The sequence below is a fragment of the Triturus cristatus genome, chromosome 11, assembly GCF_964204655.1.
Source record: "Triturus cristatus chromosome 11, aTriCri1.1, whole genome shotgun sequence".
In the NCBI taxonomy this organism is placed as follows: domain Eukaryota; kingdom Metazoa; phylum Chordata; class Amphibia; order Caudata; family Salamandridae; genus Triturus; species Triturus cristatus.
In genome coordinates this window covers 758,506,494-758,526,334 of record NC_140594.1, presented here as the reverse complement: position 1 = coordinate 758,526,334, position 19,841 = coordinate 758,506,494, and the positions used below count along the sequence as shown (strand labels likewise).

Sequence of the window (19,841 nt, the reverse complement as noted above, 5' to 3'; positions counted from 1 at the left end):
TATGTAAGGGACTATGGGGTATATTTACAATGGAATGGCGGCGCATGGTGTTAAGCATAAAGTGCTAACGCCACGCTCTGCCATTCCAAAAATGCGGGGATGAGCCGTATTTACAAAGCAACGGTACACCTCTGCGTTTTCCCTAGCGCTGGAGCTAAATTAAGCTGCCTAGAGCCAACGCAAGACCCCTTGCACCATAGTGCAAGGGTGTCTTCGTTGAGGGAATGATTGTTTATGTGCAGGAAGGTGTCCCTTCCTGCACATAAACAATCGCCAATGGCGATTTGAAACTTCTATGTGTGCTGCATTGTGCAGCACACATAGGCGTTGCAGAACATCATTTTTGAATGATTGTTTATGAACAGGATGGGACACCTTCCTGCACAAAAAAAATCATTCATGGAGTTTCGCTGTTTCTATGTGTGCTGCACAATGCAGCACACATAGAAACAGCAAAAACGAGTAGAAATAGAGCATTTCCCCTCTTTTCGCCATGTTAAGACCAGGTTTTCCCTGGTCTTAATTTTGGCGCAGCTTCCTATTTACGCCACCCTTGTAAACATGGCACAGCGTCAAAAGCAATGGGAATTGCGGCGGAAAGCCCACCGTAACACGCACTGCCCACCCCTTTCACGTTAAGTGTAGCGTGAAAGGGGGCCTTATTCACAAGGCGGTGTTAAGCCATGTTAAGTGGCTTAACGTCGCCTTGTAAATAAGGCGAAGTCACTATCGCCACAGGAATGTCGTTAAAAGTGACATTCTTGTGGTGAAAGGGGCTTGTAAATATGCCCTTTTATCTCTTTTTCATCCTCAATATTTAAGGTGTGAGGTTAATATTCTGTTTAAAGAAAAACGTGGCCGGCTCGGTTGGGGTTGTAGGCGACCTACTGTGTAACTGTCTTGCTTTACCTTTTGTCCCCAAAAAAATTAATCCTAAAGAAAAACGTGTGCATATTTCATGAAATACATTTTATTTTACCAAAAATTATATATTTCATTATCATTTAAACATTACAGTACTGTAAGAAAGGATTACAAAATACAAAACACACAGCCAAAGACAGACCTTTTGGTTTTGGCAGTCTGCTATATTGTTTTCTGGTTGAAGTTTAGGGGAGTGGAGGAAACGTATGAAGTACAATCATATGTGTAAGGCAAAAGAATGGGAGAGAAGCCAAGTGACACATATTCCATATTACTCTGGTGCAGATTCCGATTCGGGTCGGAAAGCACTCCGACCGAGTCGGATCCGGAGTGTTTTCCGACCGACCCGGACCCCTACAGTCCGACCGAGCGAGTACGATGCGCACGTATGCTGTCGGACTCGGTTCGGTCGGACTCCCATAGAAGTCAATGGGAGCCAGTTGTACGACGCGTACATGCGCTCTCATTGACTGGATGGGTACGAACAAGTGCGCCCAATACAGTGGATACGCGTCGGTGCCATCCGCGCCGTACATGTCTGTGTGGGGGATACCCATGTGTCTCCCCCACACAGACATGTACGGCGGAAACGACTTGGTCGGTGAATTTCATGTAGCTCGCATCGTACTGGCTCGCTCATACAGCTGTACGAGTCGGGCGGAAAACACGCGTACGGCTTGTAGTTTTTCCGGCCGGATCGCGTTCGGTGCCCTTCCGACCCAGATCAGAATCGGCCCGTCTGTGTCAACAAGTGGCTACTGGAATGCTATCAGGCAGAAAAACCATAGGGTACGGGCGCGCTTCGCCATCCTTGCCCTCCTGTTGGAAAAGCGTCTCCTAACCATGCACTGGAGAGCCCAACATCCCCGGCTCTCTCCCAATGGCATAAAGCACTACTCTGATAGGGCGAGGCAGAAAGCTCTGCACTGGGAAGAAGCCTGACGCATACGCCGGCGCCCTATAGCTGCAGCCTGGGACACCATGCTAATGCAGTTCAAGGACCTAGCTGAAGAGGACTCTCATTGTCCGAAATCTAGAGGCCCCTGATACCCGGCTTCCTTCTTTGGGACCATCAGTAGCCCCAGTCCTCCACTCAGCACTGCTGCTCTCCGGCCCGTAAACCCCCCTAATTCTATTGCGCATCAGTATACCATTACCGCTCAAGTCCCCCACCTGGTTTTCTCTTCCCAGTTCTGCAACTCATCCCCATTCTCAGCATTCCGTGTTAGCTGGAGGAGGCTTTGCGTATGAATTTTCTGGGCCCCTCTCATTCTTCTAAGACACATAACAAGATACAGAGCCATAACAATGCCTTAAGTGGCAGCAACAAGCTGATGGACTCCGATAATCACCCTCATTGCGAGCCAGTACATTTCTTTATTAGCCTACAAAAGGACGTACACACTGCAACCGACTTCCTGTTGATACTAATTATCTCCCTTTCATATTAACTGTGCAAGTGCTAAACCTTGGTTCCTTGTGTCCCATGTACTGAAATGTGTAATGTGTCTGATGAAACCTAACCGTTTTTGTTCTTATCCTGCTATGACTACTAATGTCAACAGTTGATAAAACCCAATAAACATTGTTTTTAAAAATTGGCCAAAGGAATGCAAGCAAGTGTTTTTCTCTCTCACCCAAATCACAGTAGTATCCTGTATATCCTTCTTCGCACACACATAGAAACTCGGCAACACGATCCTTGCATAATCCTCCATTTAAGCATGGCTGTGATGCACACTCGTCAATTTCTGTACAAAGGTAAAAGAGGGAGGAGAAGAATACAGGGGACAGGAAAGGGAGAAGGAAACGAGAAATCAGCAAGAGGAACGATGGACATTAAGGAAAGACAGCAGGAGAAAGCAGAGGAGCAAGTAAGGAAAGGGGTGAGAAATTAAGTGACAATGACAATAGATATTGATGAAAGGAGAAAAGAGGTGTTCGGTAAAAATAGAGAAGTTAAGGAATAAGGTACAAGAAAAGTCGAAGGGCAGAGAAGGGGGGGGTAAATGAAAAAGACACCAGGAAGACCAAGGAAAGAGGGGGAAAGTGGGGTGATGGAGAGTCAAAGAGATACAGATGGAGGGTGATAGGGAGCATGGCGATAGAGGATTGAGGCAAGGGAAAAGAAAGAAATACAGAGCAAACAGGAAAGGGTAGAGAAAGGGGGAGAAAGCGAGAAATAAGTTTGAAAGAGACAGAAGGGAGAAACGCAAGGGTGAGACGGTGCGAGACACAGGAGAAAGGGAGCGAGAGAGAAAGGAAGAAGGAAAGGAAGTGAGAGAAAGGTATCTCATTATTACACTTTAAAGACAACTGTTTGACAAGCATTATTAATTTGTGTAAGTAAATGTGTTTAGATTTGAAATATTAGACGCTTTGATACAGTAGTAAATTGTAGCTTTCCAATTACACACTTTAAAAAAAACAAAAAAAAATGTGTTATTAATCCTTTACTCGTTGCAACATAAAGGCACCAGTATAGATACATTCTTACATAGTTGACATTGCAGTACAGCATTCCAATCGTCATGCCTCATTCCCCTTCTCATTCCCTATCGAACAGTTTTACATTATGTCCGAGTTCAGTTTTGGTACGACTAACCCCTATGCATGAAATCTTTCGACATTAGCAGCTTCTGAGAGGTAACACACTATTTGTTATATGCTGCCTTTGCTTGCTTCATGCCAAAGGGCAACAACCCCCCTCCCCATTCTCTCCCCCCACCCGTCAGGAGTGTCTTAGATCGTGTGCCCCAGTTCCCTCTCCTCTCGGGCATCATCACCTGGAGCCTCAACCAAGAGGCCCTATTCTCTGCTCTCCCTCCGGGCTCCTGATACCTGGACACACTCCCAGACCCGCTTTCCAAGAGCACACAGTTAAGCCTAAATAGCTGGTTTCTGAGTGAGTAGGGAGAGTTCCTGAGATGATTCCCTTTCAGAACACACTAGTCTTTTTGTTTCACTACTCACCATCACACTCTGGAGGGGAGCTCCAAGCCCCATGAGCGCCGCATATTCGGGGGTTGTTTCTAGGGCTCATGATATAACCCAAGTTGCAGTGGTACTCGGCCACGGAGGCAAACGTTGTAGAATTATAGGTCACCAGGGAATGTTTCACCTCTGTAGGAACACCACAGTCCAGCTCTGGGTGATGGCAGAAGGAAGCAAAAGAAAGTCAGCTGCGATATCCTCACACTCACTAATTGCAGCAATGCAGTTTTCAAATATAAAAAATCTTTAAAGGCCAGCCAGTAGCAGCATAACATGCGTTGCCAGCACCCGGGGCAAGGCGAATATTGCACCCCCTATCCCTGGACCGTTAACACTTCCTGCCACAAAATTTTAAAAGTAAAAAAATTTGGTAGTACATTTTTTTCTTTTAAAATGTTGCGCTCCCTAAGAATTTTGCACCCGGGGCAACCACCCCTGTGCCGCCACCCCCCACCACACACACGCTACACCATACCCTACTGATAGAGCAAGGACTCGTTTTTGCGAGACTTGCTCGGATTTAATTCACTCACTAACTTATTAATTTACTAACATGAATTTATTAATTGTGTTCGTAATTAATCTTTTCACATTTCAGTTACATAAATAAGACAATGAAGCTTGCTTATGTGTTTACTAACTATTAATACGGAGAGTGGACTAAAAGCGGGGCTGTAACGGAAAACTTTACAGCGCATGCGTCAATTGCATCTACGTAATATGACATGCAATAGCTTTGGAGGGAACTTCACGTGCAAGAGCAGTAAGCACTAACATGCTGTCTTCAAGCTCCATATGCATGGCACCTGCTTTGCTATTTAGAAAACGCTTTATTACTAAAGAGCTAATGCAGGGAAAGTCTTAATGAATAAAGGGGAATGTAGGTGGTATACAGTGAAATCATTTATTTCTTGAATTCATTTTTTTCTTTTGACCTTTTATTAGTTCATATTTAAGGCCTTCTTGCCACAACTCAAGTACTTGAGTGAACACCGTCCACGCATGTGTGACCTCTACTTCCCCCGAAAGGATGATCCCATGATTGGACTGCATCCAAGGCCATCGACCGCTAAACCCTGGGAAACGAGGATGTCTGATGCAGAGAAAGAAATCATATCATTATTATAAAAACTGTTACAATTGGGGGCGTGGCATACCGAGCCAAGATGGCGGTCGCACCTTGAGTGTGCTCCCGGACCCCTCCGCCATCCGACTGCAATCCGCCCGTCTCCGGCATCATCCTGCCTTCAATCCTGTTGCCGATGCCCTGCTGCACCCCTGGCTGAAATCCTGGCCTTGGGAGACCCGGCGATCCGGTGTTTTAGCGATTCTCGGCCTGTCTGCCGGGCGCCCTCCTCTAATATGGCGGCCTCTTTGCTTTGAAGTCGGGACCCTGCGTCCCTCGGACTGGGCTACCGCGGCACGCTCCTGGCCTATGAGTTGGCGGACGCGGCCCTCCAGAGCTGCAGTGACTGGCGGAGACTTCTGGGCTCCCCCGGTGAGGTGCCTGCCGTGCCCTCCTCCCCCCGCCCCTATGAGATTCTACTCCTGTGTCCGTTGTCGCTGCTCCCTACCTGCTGATGCTGAGCTGCGGCGCTGCTGTGGTGCCAGCCGCCATTCTCAGGTGGTGGGAGTACCAGGTCAGCGGAGGTGGAGAGCCGACTGACATCCTCTGGATCACGTGATTAGAGGCCTGATCCTCGGCGGACACGGAGACCAGATGAGTGGCGGTGGAAGGGGTGGAGGCTGTGACTGTGTTGTGGGAGCCCCCCCCCCGCATGCGCGGACCGCCCGCTCTGAAGGTGACTTGGGCCCTGGACGCTGCAGGTTGGGTGTTGGCCCACTGTTTCTCCCCCACCTACCATGAATCGCTGCACCCGCCCGGCCTAACGGACCCCCGGAACTGCTCCTGTGCCATTCCCTCTGGGTCCTTACACCACTCCAGAGGGGACGAGGCCTTAGGCGGGTGGACCCGGTTGTGCCCACTGGACGGCGCGAGATCCCTGGGGCGGGCCCCTTGTGGCCCCCTGCTCCATCTCACTGTGGTCTTTCTTGAGCTGTCTTTAGGCCCTCGGCTGCGGCAACTCTCTTGCTGCTTTTGCTGCCCTTGGTGTCGAGCTGCGGCTGTATTGCCCCCCCAGGTGTTGTGGCTCGGGCAGTGGGTGTCCAGTCGCATCCATCGAGCGGCGTGAGGTCCTAGGTGGGGCCTCCCCCGACACCCTCCCTGCCCACCCTAAATTGCTCACACACCTCTGCTGCTTCGCCTCTGCTTGGGGGGTGCAGCCAGGGGGGTGGAATCGCCGCATGTAGCAAGCAGCGTGGAGCCCTGGAAGAAGACAACCGCCCCTGCCATCCCCCTGTTCCCGAACTGTGTCTTTTCTTTTTTGTGGCGCCCAGAGTGGCCTCTGGCCCTGCCGCGACTCCTGGAGTCAGACCTAGGTGCTGTTGCTTTGACGTGGGATCTCGCTAGTGGAAGCGAAATCGGCCGCGTGTACCGTGCGGCGTTGGGTCTCACAGGGGATTCGTCCATTGCCCCCTGTGGCTGTCTTGACCTGAGGCCCCCGCTCCAGAGGCCTTGTAAGAAGCACAACTGGTTCTCCTACCCTGCTGACTTGTGGCCATGGGTCGCACCCAATCCGCCAAAACCCCTGCCACCCAGACAAAAATGGATCGTTTCACCACCACAGACTCCAGGGCTACTGGTGGAGGTGCGGATATGGATGCCTCACCTGTTGCAGACCTATCTACCATCCTTCAAGCTATCCATGCCTCACAGTTCTCCGTAGAGGGCAAGATTGCTGAGGTCCGGGTGGATGTGATTCTCTTCCGGCAGGACCTTCGGAACGCCACGGCTCGGATTAAAGAAACTGAATCCCGAATATCCACCATGGAAGACGACGTTCAGCAACTTAAGGGACAACTCGCTCACCTCCAATCACACACCCAGGAGCTCCACCGCCGGGCAGAAGATGCTGAAAACAGGTCCAGCCGCAACAACTTCCGCCTGGTGGGATTTCTGTAGGAAGCGGAACAAGGCCGGACGGCGGACTTTGTGGAGAAGTGGCTGTGCTCCGGATCCCCGAAGGCTCCCCCTCCCCGTGGTTCACGATTGAGCGAGCGCACCGCTCCCTTGCTCCCAAGCCGCCCCCAGGGGCACCTCCCAGACCGGTCATAATGAGAATTCTCAATTTTAAGTACCGTGACTCTGTTCTGGCCGACGCCCGCAAGCAGCAACACCTCAAATATGACAATCATACCATCATTATTTTCTCTGTTTATACTTGCAAGGTCCAGGGTCAGCACCGTTCGTTTGGGGAGGTCAAGCAGAAGCTCCGCGCTCTTAACATCCAGTACAGACTCCTCTACCCCCAGCTCGCTTGCGCGTGGTGTATTCCAACAAGACCCTATTCTTTGACACCTTTGAGAAGGCCTGGACTTGGGCCACGGAGGAGCGCCTCCTACGAGTCAGTGCACATAATTCATCACCCAGGAGTGCTGCTGAGGGAGGCACCCAACAGGAGCCCCCAGCCCAGAGCGCAACCGCTCACGTAAACTCCGTGGTCGCAGACGTGCCGGCTCAGACTCCCCACTTAGCCTCTCTCGGCAGCCAACACCACTCCCTGGAAACCGCCTGGTCATGCGGCGGTCTGGCTCCTCTGGCCGCCTGGACTTTGGGGGTGCATCGCCTCGTCCATCGCTGCTAGACCTGCCGGATACAGACCTCTCACGTAGCCCGACGCTGCTCTCGTGCCCCGCCTGAACTCGTCTCTGCCTGCCGGGCTTGGCTTCGCAGCCGGAGGCAGCACATCGGCTCACCACTACTTCCATTCCCGACGGACTCGCCTATGCACATCCTGATACGAGGAGGGGTCCTCCATGCTTCCCCCATTCCCAAGCGTTCTAGTTTGGTCTTTTGTTAATATCTCACTGTTCGGGCGACAGATGCTTCCGTTCCTGAAGTATAGGGTGGGGGTTGGGTTGGGGGGAACGTTGTCCCGCGTTTTATTGTTTGTTCTTTTTGCTTTCTTGCACCAACACGTCCGCTTAGCTGGGGAACAATCTTACAGTGATCAGCATTGCAATCCTATGTTTGTTACCCCTCGCACTTGTACTACTCTAGGTGAACACGTACCACCCTACACCATGACAACATATCCACAGGCTCTAGACGCAGTCCCACTTCCACGATCTCTGCTTTGCTCGCTGGCTGCTCGGGCCCTTGCACGACTTCACCCGGCCCGGCGATTCTAACGGGGCTTCGCTGCTCCATATAATGTCCTGGAATGTTAATGGCCTGTAAGACAAGGTCAAGCGCACAGCTGTCCTGCGGTATGCCCAGCATCATGCCGCAGACATACTCCTGCTTCAAGAGACCCACTTGATGGGCAATCATTGCCCCTTCCTGGCGCGGCATGGCTATGGCGGAGTCTGGCACTCTGGATTTAGTAGGGGGTCACAAGGAGTGGCTATTCTGGTGCGTCGCTTCCTCTGGTGGCACATAAAGTGATGCACAACCCTCAGGGTTGCTTTATTCTCCTGGAGGGGACCCTTGGAGATCACCCTCTTAATCTACTGGCTGTCTATTCCCCTCCCACCCCGTTGGCCTCCACACTCCAGAGACTCACCTCAGAGGTCGCTGCTCTGCCCCTAGGAATGACCGTCATTGGGGGTGACTTTAACGCTGTTATGGACCCCGGCCTTGACACCGCCTCGCCCCTCCTCCGCCTCCAGGACTGCCCAATCCAGCCTCCTCTCGACATGGGCTGCCAGCCTGGGTCTCGGGGATGCATGAAGACTTTGGTACACGACAGCGTGACAAAACACCCATACCTCAGCCTCTCTCAGCCTCTCACCACACACACGCGCGCATAGATTACATTTTCCTGCCGGCCCAGGACTGCCGGGCAATTCAAAAGATTTCTAACCTTCCTATGGGATTGTCGGACCATTCCCCGGTGATGCTGCACACCGGTTCCCTTCCCCCATCCTCACGCCCGATCTGGCAACTCAACGCCTGGTTTCTCCAAGATGAGGAGTTCAAAGACCAAGTAGGTGCCGAGCTTCGCCTCTACTTCACCACTAATCACGGTTCAGTGTCTTCCTCTCGCACTCTTTGGGAGGTCGGGAAGGCTACTAATCGAGGCTTTGCAAAAGGCCAACTCAAACTCACCCGTACGGCACGTGACTCCCAACTCACACCCTTGGAAGCACAGGCCGCCCAGCTCGAGACACTGCCCACGGCAGATAGATCTGATGCCCGAGACCGGAGTCTTGCGTTCCTAAGGGCGATGCTTCGGCGATCTTCCGTGGCCCGAGAGTATGGTTGGGGAGATAAAAATGGGAAGCTCCTCCATTGCCTTGCCACTTACCCTATGGTCAATCATATAATACCAGAGGTAGCTGACGCGTGTGGCGGGATCCACCGCGCCCCGACTGCGGTGGCCAAATGCTTTGCCGCTTACTATGCCACCCTCTATTCGGCACGGGCGCCTAGTCTTTTGCTCTGTGAGCTCCTCCGGCGAGAGCATTTCTACCTTCCACGTCTTAGTCCAATCGGGACCCAGATGCCTTTGGGCCTTGGACCTCTTTGAACACACCTCCAGCCTTCGGTTAAACCCGGCCAAGTCCGTTTTGGTTCCCCTTCACTTGTCACGTGAATGCTTTAATTGGCAGTCCTTCAAGTTCATGGGGATCTGGGTGGCCCTTCTCCCCGAACTTGCGTGGTCACTCAACATCACCCCTCTGGTTAAGCGGGTTCGCGCTGACCTCCTTAAATGGCGAAAACTACCCCTAAACCCTTTAGGCAAGATAGCCCTTTTTAAAATGATGATTTTACCTCGCTTTTTATATATGCTTCAAAATACACATCTTTCTCTCGCTAAGTCCTGGTTCCGTGAGATGGACGGTTTGGCCACTAAGTCCTTATGGGGAGGGACGGAGACCCAGGCTGGCCCTGGCCCAATGCCGAATCCCACCCTTTGATGGTGGTCTTGGGATGACGAGCCTCTACCTCTATTATTTGGCGACTCGGCTCCTTACGGTACACGATTGGTTTAACGGCGGCTGGTCCAACCGCCTGGAACTGCACACCCTTGGATTTTCCACTATCCAGGGGATGCTATAAGGAGATTTTGTCCCCCAAGCTTTCCCTGACGTCACACGAGGAGTGCTGCTGGCCTGGTGGGCCTCCCTGCTGGTTGGGTAAGTTGACCCGGTATACCCCCTTGTGGTGTGGCACCAGGCTCCGGGAGGTTGCTTCCCTTTCGGGATTCCGGCCCTGGGACCTAATCGGAATTTCCCTGCTAGGCGATGTATGGAGCGGTACCCACTTACGCTCCTTCCAGGATTTGCAGACCCGATATTCCCTTCACTCATCTCAGTTTTTCCGATATCTGCAGCTACGCCATGCCCTCCGCTCCTATATTTCGGATGGCACTTCATTGCCCGAGTATAGTCCACCTGAGGCTCAGGTCATGACTGGCGACCTGGGACGGGGAGGGAACTCCCGTATTTACCGTTCACTCACCAACAACATTCCCAAAACTCCCTCTCTCAACTCTGGGACAAGTGGGAGGGTTGCCTGGGGACTCTGATGACGCTGACTGAAGGGACGCCCTGATGCCCCCCAAAATAACTGCGGTCTCGGCGAGGCTGCGGCTAGTCCAAATATACTTCTTGCATGCTGCCTATCTTACACCGCTGCGTCTTCACTCCGCGGGGCTTCGATCCGATGCCCTCTGCCCCCACTGTCCCCACTCCCAGGCAGACTTTTATCATATGGTTTGGCTTTGCCCTGCAATACAAGGGTATTGGGAGTCAGTAACGGGGGAGCTCTCGGAGGTCTTGGGCTGGGAGGTTCCCATGGACCCTACACATGTTCTCCTGGGCATCACTGAGGGGCTGGATGGCACCAGGACTGAGAAACTCTTCCTTAATACAGCACTAGCAGTAGCCAAGAGGGACATTGCAGCTCAGTGGCTGAACAATACCGCACCCACATTGGCACGTTGGCGCAGGGGGGTGGACTGGTGTGCCGCGCAGGAACGGCCTGGCCTCTTTATGTGGCATGGGGTTGTCCTAAGAAATTTCACCAAATGTGGGGCAAATGGGTCGGAGTGATAGAAGACTGATTTGGGCTGCAATGATATCTAGATTGGAAGTGGATTTGCTGATATTGGCCCTATGCACGTCAAATCTTTTATGCCAATATGATATGCTTGTGTCTTGGTCTTGTTTTCTATGGGGTATTTCTAAATGGTGCTGTATTCTTTGACACAGACACACGTAGGAGGTTTTTTACATTAATACATCAAACCTCCACCTCACCGTTTTTAATAATACCAGCAGGGAGGTTTATTAAAAATCCTTTTACTCCTCACTTGCCAGGTATGTTTTAACACTCACTCACCATCCACTTCTGACCCTACCACTCACACCCTCACACACTACACATAGTGGTTACATCAAGTGCTCCAGCGTACCCGCTGGTTAGTAGCACGCCGCTCTCCAAAGAGGGGCGCGAAGACCCCTATGATGAAGCATGACACCAAGGGCCCTTTTGGTGTGTGAGGGGTATTTAAAGAACACAATGTGCTTCCCACCAATGTAGCAAACACATCCAGCTCAAGACCATCTATCTTGATTCGCCTATTTCTTGTGGGTGGATTCCATTTGTTTATTAGCTGTGTTCTTTGTTGCAACCAAAAGTCAATAAAATTTGTTATCAAAAAACAAAATGTTACAATTTTGGATGAACTCGGTCGGAATAAAATAAAATGAATAGTAATAAAGGAATGTGCTATGCCATCATGGTGTGATGACCAAAACGCCCCTTGCCTGTCCAATCGGAAATCACATTTTTGCTATATTGCAACTTTAGGGGGTGGTACATGAATCCCAAAAGGTATAACTAAGGTAGTTTAGTTAATTGGGTGTGTGTGATCCTGAGAGAATGCTGAGGGGGAAGATACTGTCGGAATTATCGATGATGCTAAGATGCTGAAGAAGATTCAATAAAGACTTAAAGAAATTTATTAGAAAGAAGATCGCGGAAGAATCTCGAGGAGGGAGAGTGTGTCAGAGAGGGGTGCGGCGAGTCGTCGGTTCTAGTGAGGTCTACTGTCCTGTCCTAAATCCTGTCCTGAACCCTTTGTCACCTGATCTTTCCCAGGAGACCCTTACCAGCCCTTTGGCCAGAGGGTTGGTCTTCACACCATCTGTGGTAACTATATGATTCGTATACTATTTTATGTACTGCTGTCTCTATCCTCTTTTTCTGAGCAACGTCAATTTATTTTTTATTTTTTATTTTTTTTATTAGAAACCGTTGGTACACAATAAAATACAGACAAGGGCCTACAACCACCAGGGCCGGCCGCTATAGAGCCCGAGGGCCCGCAGTGCAACGCCACACATTCAAATGAACCAGAGGCAGAGCTCCCGGCAGTTCGTGAGCACATGTAACAGGCCGTGGCCATAGGCCAGGAGCAATCGGAAAAAACAGTTTCATTTTCTAGTAAATATAAAACACACTCAAGGCAATGAGAGTCCGAAATAGCAGCGTGCTCTTCCCAGGACGGGGAACAACGTACAGTGTCCAAAGCAGTTCTTGTCTGGAAGCGGTAGAGGGGGGCAACGGGAAGACAAAGCATGGAACACACCTCACACCATCCTGCAGAATGTGTGGCTAGGGGGACAAAGCAATATCGACCTCTAATGGCAGAGGCGGGGTGCAGATACGTCCACGATATAAATTCCATGGACCCCATACCTTAGTCCATTTCCCTGGCTTGCCACTCGCCACATACACCGTCTTTTCCCTAAACATACACCAGTCCATATTCTCCTTCCATACCTCGATCGTGGGCGGCCTCGGGGAGCCCCATAGCTGTGCAATGTTACGCTTAGCCACCATGTACCCCAAGGTCACCCACTGCATCTGTGCCGCATTACAATCATTCGGTTCCCAGACATTCAACAAACACCTCCTAGCCTCTGGCAACAGAGCAACGTGCGTGACCTCCTCCATTACGGTGTGGATACCGTTCCAAAATCGCACAACCTCCGAACATTCCCATAAGATATGAAGAAAGGTACCCGGCAGGACACATCCACGCTTACACAGTCCATCCATCGAGTAACCCATACGCAGCAAACCGGGCCACGTGACATACACTCTATGTAGGATCTTCAGCTGTACGAATCGTAAGCGGGCCGGGATCGCCACCTCTTTCGGGGAGGCCACAGCCGATACCCAGTCCTCATCGTCCAGTTCCAAGCCATCGCCCGTCCATGCCTCCCGCAGACGGAGCAGCAAGTCCGCGCGATCATTAATGAGTTTCTTATAAATCAGAGAAATAGTGCTGTCGGGCACGTGGCCATCCAACACTCTATCCTCCAGTGGGGAATACTCGGGGATAGCCGCAACGTCCGGAAAAACCGAACACAGCGCATGGTAGACTTGCGCATACCGGAAGTACTCTCTATCGTTTAATTTATATTCAGTTTTAAGCATTTCAAACGTTTTGAAAGACCCCTTCGCCCAAAGATCACCCACCTTACATATACCAATCATATCCCATTTCTCGAAGCCTTTCGATCTCCACAAACAGCCCAGCCGCCCAGAGGCATACAACGGCGTCGCCCGAGTCAAGCGATCCCTCCACCCCATCGCAGCATTCGCCGCGTGCCACACACGTACCGCAACCTGCGTGGGTCCTGTCAACCGCGTGTCCGGGGTCACCGAGCACAGCGCCCTATTATAATCCCCACCCGGGAGCAGAAATTTATCCATCTCGAAGGCCGGATTCAAGGCAGGACCATATATTCCGTGGTTCACCGCCGCCAACTGAGACGCCCAATAGTATCGTTTAATATCGGGGAGGGCGACCCCCCCATCGTACCAAGAGAGCGTCAACTTGGCGAGAGCAATCCGCGGCCGCCCGTCCCAAAACAGTTGGCGCTGAAGACCCTCCACCTCCCGGAAATAACGGGCTGGCACGACATCTAGAGTATTTTGCAAAGCATACAAGAAGCGAGGTAGCGACATCATTTTAAACAATGCCGCCCGTCCGAGCGGCGAGAGCGGAAGTCGTCGCCACCTCGCGACGTCGGCCTTCAATCGCTGGAGGGGAGGGAGAAGGTTTCACTCATAGCGGACCGCGGGATCCAGAGAGATAAAGATTCCCAAATATTTGAACCCCAGGGTAGCAATCTGGATAGGGCAATCCCGTGGCAGGAGGGGGGCCCCACCCGAGAGGACGTAAACACACGACTTGGCCCAGTTGATGACCAGGCCAGAGTTGCGACCAAAGGAATTCAGTACGTCCACCAATACAATTAGCGACTGTCGGGGAGAGGTGAGATACAGAAGGATGTCATCCGCGTAAAGGGAGACACGGTCTTCAAATTCCGGCGTCCATCTAATGCCTCGCAACGACGGCTCCCAACGCAACCAGGCGGCGAGAGGCTCCAAAGAAAGTGCAAAGAGAAGGGGTGATAGCGGACATCCCTGCCGCGTACCTCTCCCCAGTGCGAAGGGAGCCGACACTCTAATATTCACCACCACCTGAGCCAGTGGGTCAGCATATAGTAATTTTACCCAACCAATAAACTCAGGGCCGAACCCAAATTTCGCCAACACGGCCCAAATATACGGCCACTCCAAAGTGTCGAACGCCATAATAGCATCTAAAGATGCCAAGATGGCCGGCTCACGTATAAATTCCGCTCTAGCAAGCACGCAGTGCAACCGCCTCAAATTTAGAGCGGTATTCCGATGGGTATAAAACCGGACTGATCCTGATGAATCAAGTCGCCCACGACCCGAACCAGTCGATTGGCCAATACCTTAGCCAGAATTTTGGGTTCTGCGTTCAACAGCGAAATGGGCCTATAGGAGGCACAGCGATCTCGCGGCTTCCCCTCTTTGTGTATCACAACTATGTTGGCGAGGCGTTGGTCAGGGGGGAGGAAGCCCGCCGCACGTGCCGCGAAAAACATGTCCCGAAGATACGGCGCTATCTTATCGGGACGCAACTTATATAGTTTGATGGGAAGACCATTAGGACCCACAGCTTTACCCGATGCGATCGAGCGAGTGGCCAGAGCGATCTCATCTGAAGACAACTTCGCCTCCATCAATACTGCATCAGCCTCTGATAGGGTTGGCAATTCAATGTCTCTAAGCAACAGATGAGAATCCTCCTCCGAACAGAAACCGGAGAGTATACCCCGCGGAAATGAGCCGCGAAGCAGTCATCGATCTCCACCGGGTCAGTCACACGCACTCCATCCATTCTCTCCACAACGGGCACCACCCTGCTCGCTCTCTCCTTCTTATCCAACCAAGCAATCAACTTTCCGGCCTTATGCCCCACATCATACAGTCGTCCTTGCTGCTCTCTACTCATCCCTTTAGCGGCTTCCGTGACTAGCGCTCTATAATCTGATTGTTTGAGGCTGAGAACATGCAATTTCTCATCAGTAACTCCCCGCTCCAAGTCCTCCTCCATTTCAGCTATTTCAGTTTCCAGGCGGACCACCTCTGCTCTCTCGCACCTCTTAGCATGGGAGATAAGGGACAAGGCCTGCCCCCTGATCACCACTTTATAAGCCTCCCATAGGGAGACGGCCGACGACACCGACCCCACATTATCATTGAAGTAGTGATCAGTGGACTTGACCAGGTCCGCGCGGATCTTAGGGTTACGTAGATACCAGGGGCTAATGGGTGCCACTCTCCCCTCTGCCCAAGGGACAACCCTCAGTTGCTACCATATAGGGGAATGGTCAGAAATACCTCGGGCTAAATGACCCACCTCCCCAATCATCCCAGCTTGGATCGCCGGCATAAGCATGTAATCAAGTCTCGAGAGACTCCCATGGGCCCCCGAGTGAAAGGTATATTGCGCCTGTCCCGGGTGCATCAATCTCCAGCAATCTACAAGTCCCAAAGTGTCCAAAAAGCCACCCAACCAGGCCTGAGCCCTAGGGAGATCCCTGGGGGGGGTGACGGTCCTCCGACCCGGAGACAACGGCATTAAAGTCACCCCCCAGAGCAACGTCAATTTGATGAATTTGTGAGAGTGCTTAATTGATGGAATCTTCTTTCCTAAATGAGTGAAGGTGTCCGTGGTGTATTTTGAATGGTTCACTCACATTTAAAATTTTAGATAAAGGTTTTGAAAACTTCCTGAGTCTGTGTTTAATATTATTGATGAATTACTTGCAAGGTTGGATATGTGCATCGTCACCATTAACTAGTTCCAACTAATTTGGTTCTTCAACCAAATGGAAAGAACTTATTGATCAGTGATAAACAAACACCCCCAGCAGTTAGCCAAGTGAATTAAAGTGTATGCAATATTGATGGGCCCAGGTGAATATATGGTGTTGCAGTATCTGTTGTTGGTGCGCCGCTGGATCAGTTTTCTGGTAGCAGAGTGATGGTTATTATTTTTTGTTTTAAAATATTTTTTTGTATTGTATTTTGACAATGAAAGAACATATAGAATATAATATGAGTACTTGACATGAGTAGTTGTAGAGCAATTTCAGTCGGCCAGTGTTCATAATACATATCCCCTACAGGGCTATACATTGAGGGACATGAGAGATCCAATTGTACATAGATCATGACATCAACGCGCACATTCCTGCACAACGCCAAATGGGTCATAAGTTACATCATGCTGAGATTTTCCCTCCGCCTCCTAGAGTGATGGTTATTATTGACTAGTTTGGTAATGAATATTGATTACTGATCACTGATTATTGATTTATGTTTTAACAAATACGTCTGCGTCGCCTTTTATGTTGTCTGGAACATGGATTTAGTGATACCTGGAACTCCCGGGAAGGAATAGCGGGTGGTGGAAGTAGCCACACTGCTCTGAGGTTACTCGTCTTTTGGAATAGCTCTGAAAAGCTATGCAGGGCTGGCAGTGTTAAATTAGGCACTATATTTGTATAAAAGTGGGAGTGATTGACAGCAAAGAATTCGTTGGTGAAACTTCAGTCGTTATATCACCTAGAAAGGGTAACACTAGAGGACTAGCAGGTTCTTCTGAGCTAGAGTGACAGCAAAAGAGTTTGCTGGTGAAACTTTGGTCTTACATTAACCTGAAAAGGGTAACACCGAAGGAGTAGCAGGTTCTTCTGAGCTTAAGTGACGAGTAAAACGGAAGACTTCACTCAATGAAGAGTAAGCGGAAAGTTTTTACTCGCAGTGTCTGAAGACTAAACGGAAGTTCTTACTTTGTGAAGAGTAAGCGGAATGTGTTACTCGCAGTGAAAATTAATCTATCCTTTAATTAGTAGAACAGGCAGAGTAGCGAATGTTTTTATGTTGTTACTAAACAAGAATTTAATGAAAAGTATTGAGAAAAGTCATCGTATTACCTTGTGAAGGGAGGGTCAGTCGCTGGAGTTTGAAAGACGTCACTGTGTGCCGTGCTGGGATTGGTGGAAACAGCGGGTGTGTGTGACAAACGCAGTTTGTAAAGGAGGGGTCAGTAGTAAGGAGTGATAATGATGTCACAAAAGACCGCGCTGGGATTGGTCAAACCACGAGTGTGAGCCTGAGTTTGATTGGATTGGGGAATTAGAAGTTGCATTAAGATTGGATGAGAGATTGGGAAAAGGCTATTACAGGAAATCGCCCAGACGGGAGATTTTTAGGAGTCGCAGAATACAACTTTGTACATCGATATTTACCCAAAATGTATGGGGAAGAGAGAAAAATGTAATTGATAAAAAGAATTAAACATTTCTTTAAGAAAGACAATCCCGTATTGACTAGAGAGGGGTTTCTTATCCCTCCACCAAAAACACCTGCTTCATTTATGATGATGGAGAGAGATTATCATACCTGTGTATGGTTGGAGAATTGGGTAGATTACACCAAAGGTGATGAAGTCTTGGCTTTCCGAGAATATGGTACATTTAATGGAAGAGTTCTTCAGAATTTGAGAATGAGAATGAATGATTTAGAACCAAGACCTAGATTAACTCGGTATGAAGCTTTAGAAGAATGGGGGACTGAGTCATATGAGAGAGAGGAGCACGGTAGAGGGAGAATGAAAGGATTTTTCCCCAGTTATATGAATGGATCACGAGAAGATCAGATGAAACAATGGAGAAGAGCAATGGTATCAGATGGATTATATCCAGTGTTGACAGCTGAAGAGCAGACAGGAAGTACGTGTAGAGAGAAAACAAAGCACATGGCTGTGACATGGTATGGAGAATCGGAATAGGAGTTATTAGAGGATAGTTTAACTAAAAATCCTCCTCCATATCAAGAAGGACTCAATAGAGTAGTCACCCCAAGTGCCCCAGTATTAGGAACTTTTACATGATAACATGACAAATCGAGTACTCCAAGAAAAAGAAACTGAGGTTCTGAACAAAAATAGAGAAGAATTGTTAGAGAAAATAAATCAATTGAAATTGCCCGCAGATGCCTCGTCAGTGCCTGTAACCATAGGTCCTGTTATACCAATATTCGGGAATAAAGTGAATGTTCAAAATTCTCCAACTGTACCTGCCCCAATGAGCAACCCCAGAACAGATATAATAATTGCGGAAGATCAAGCCAGTGAGTGTAGTTCAGTCATTTCATTAATTGATCTCCCTATAGGAGAGCCAGTAATTGGAACTCCAAAAAGAAGTTTACCTGTTCATGTTATGTTATGTTAGTAAAACTTATATAGCGCACAGCTACCCAAAGGTGTCCCGGTGCTTCATGGAAGGGAGAGAGGGACAGTAGCCCCTCCAACCACTAAAAGTACAACAGCGGTTACTTCGAAAGATTTGGAAAGGTGGTCACAGGGAATAGAAAGATCTAGTTCAGTCCCAAAGATTTTAGACATTTATAAATTTAAAGTGAAATTAGAGGAAATGATTGCTAGAAATGTGGGATTAGGAAGATTGAATAATCACAATGAAGAAGAACTGTTGTTTGTATGTATTATGCGAAATGCAAAGGTATATCATAAAAACTGATGGAAATGGCTGCGGAGATTGGAATAGATATAGGGAAATCTAAGTTGTTTCAAAAACCCTATCGAGTGGAATTCACAGACAAAGATTTGGAAAACATGAATGTGTCAGGTAGAAAATTAGAAGTAAAAGAACTAATGAACATTTTGCAGAAGTGGGGAGATATGGAAAAGTGGAAAACTAGGTGGAGAAAAAAGAAAGAGGAAGCAAAGGCTAGGGAAGCGTCGACATCTGCTTTCTTGTTGAAAGACCCAGAAAAGACAGAGAGGTTGTGTCCCATGAGAGAAGTACCTTGTGGTGGATATGTTCATGTCCCATAGAGTAGACAGGATATTTTGTCATTTACCAATGATCTTCCAAAATTAAGAGAAAAACCTGTGGAGTGGTATAAGCAGGTTGAGAGGTTTGTGAAGGTGTCGAAGGTTTTGTTGAAGGACCTGGATGGTTTATTTGACATTGTGGAACCTGCAGATTTGTGGACAGAATGTAAAATTACAATCGATTGGCCAAGTGAGGAGTATCCAAGAGATGCTAAAACAGGAGCACCCTCAGAGGATGAGATGAAAAAGTATCACCAAGTGATTACTTTCTTAAAAGGGAACATTCCCTCAAAAGAGACAGATTGGGTAAAAATAGACAGGAGAACTCAATAATCAAATGAGTCTGTACATGCCTATTATGAGAGGCTGTTACAGGGGTTCAAGCAGTACGGCGGCTTTGAGAATGTTGGTGATAAGGATATGGAACATTTTGTGTATCAGTTTGTGTATGACTTGAAACCAGAGATTAGTCAGATGATTCAACAGCATATCCTTTGCTGGCAGAGCAAAAGCATTGATGATATTTTGAAATATGCCAAATATTATGGCGATGATATTGAAGCTAGACATAAAAAGCTGAAAGAGAAGATTATATGGGCA

At 49.2% G+C, this 19,841-nt stretch overlaps 1 protein-coding gene across 5 annotated transcripts in view; it reads right to left on the bottom strand.

The window, feature by feature from the left end:
- Positions 1-19,841, bottom strand: part of SNED1 (sushi, nidogen and EGF like domains 1) — a 3,096,442-nt gene that overhangs the window by 1,196,110 nt on the left and 1,880,491 nt on the right. For all 5 annotated transcript variants that reach the window (XM_085634426.1, XM_085634427.1, XM_085634428.1 and 2 more), the window contains 2 exons: positions 3,898-4,071; positions 2,562-2,675 (listed from right to left, as the gene is read on the bottom strand). In XM_085634426.1, coding sequence (XP_085490552.1) covers positions 2,562-2,675; positions 3,898-4,071 — 288 coding nt within the window. The remainder of the gene's footprint in view (positions 1-2,561; positions 2,676-3,897; positions 4,072-19,841) is intronic.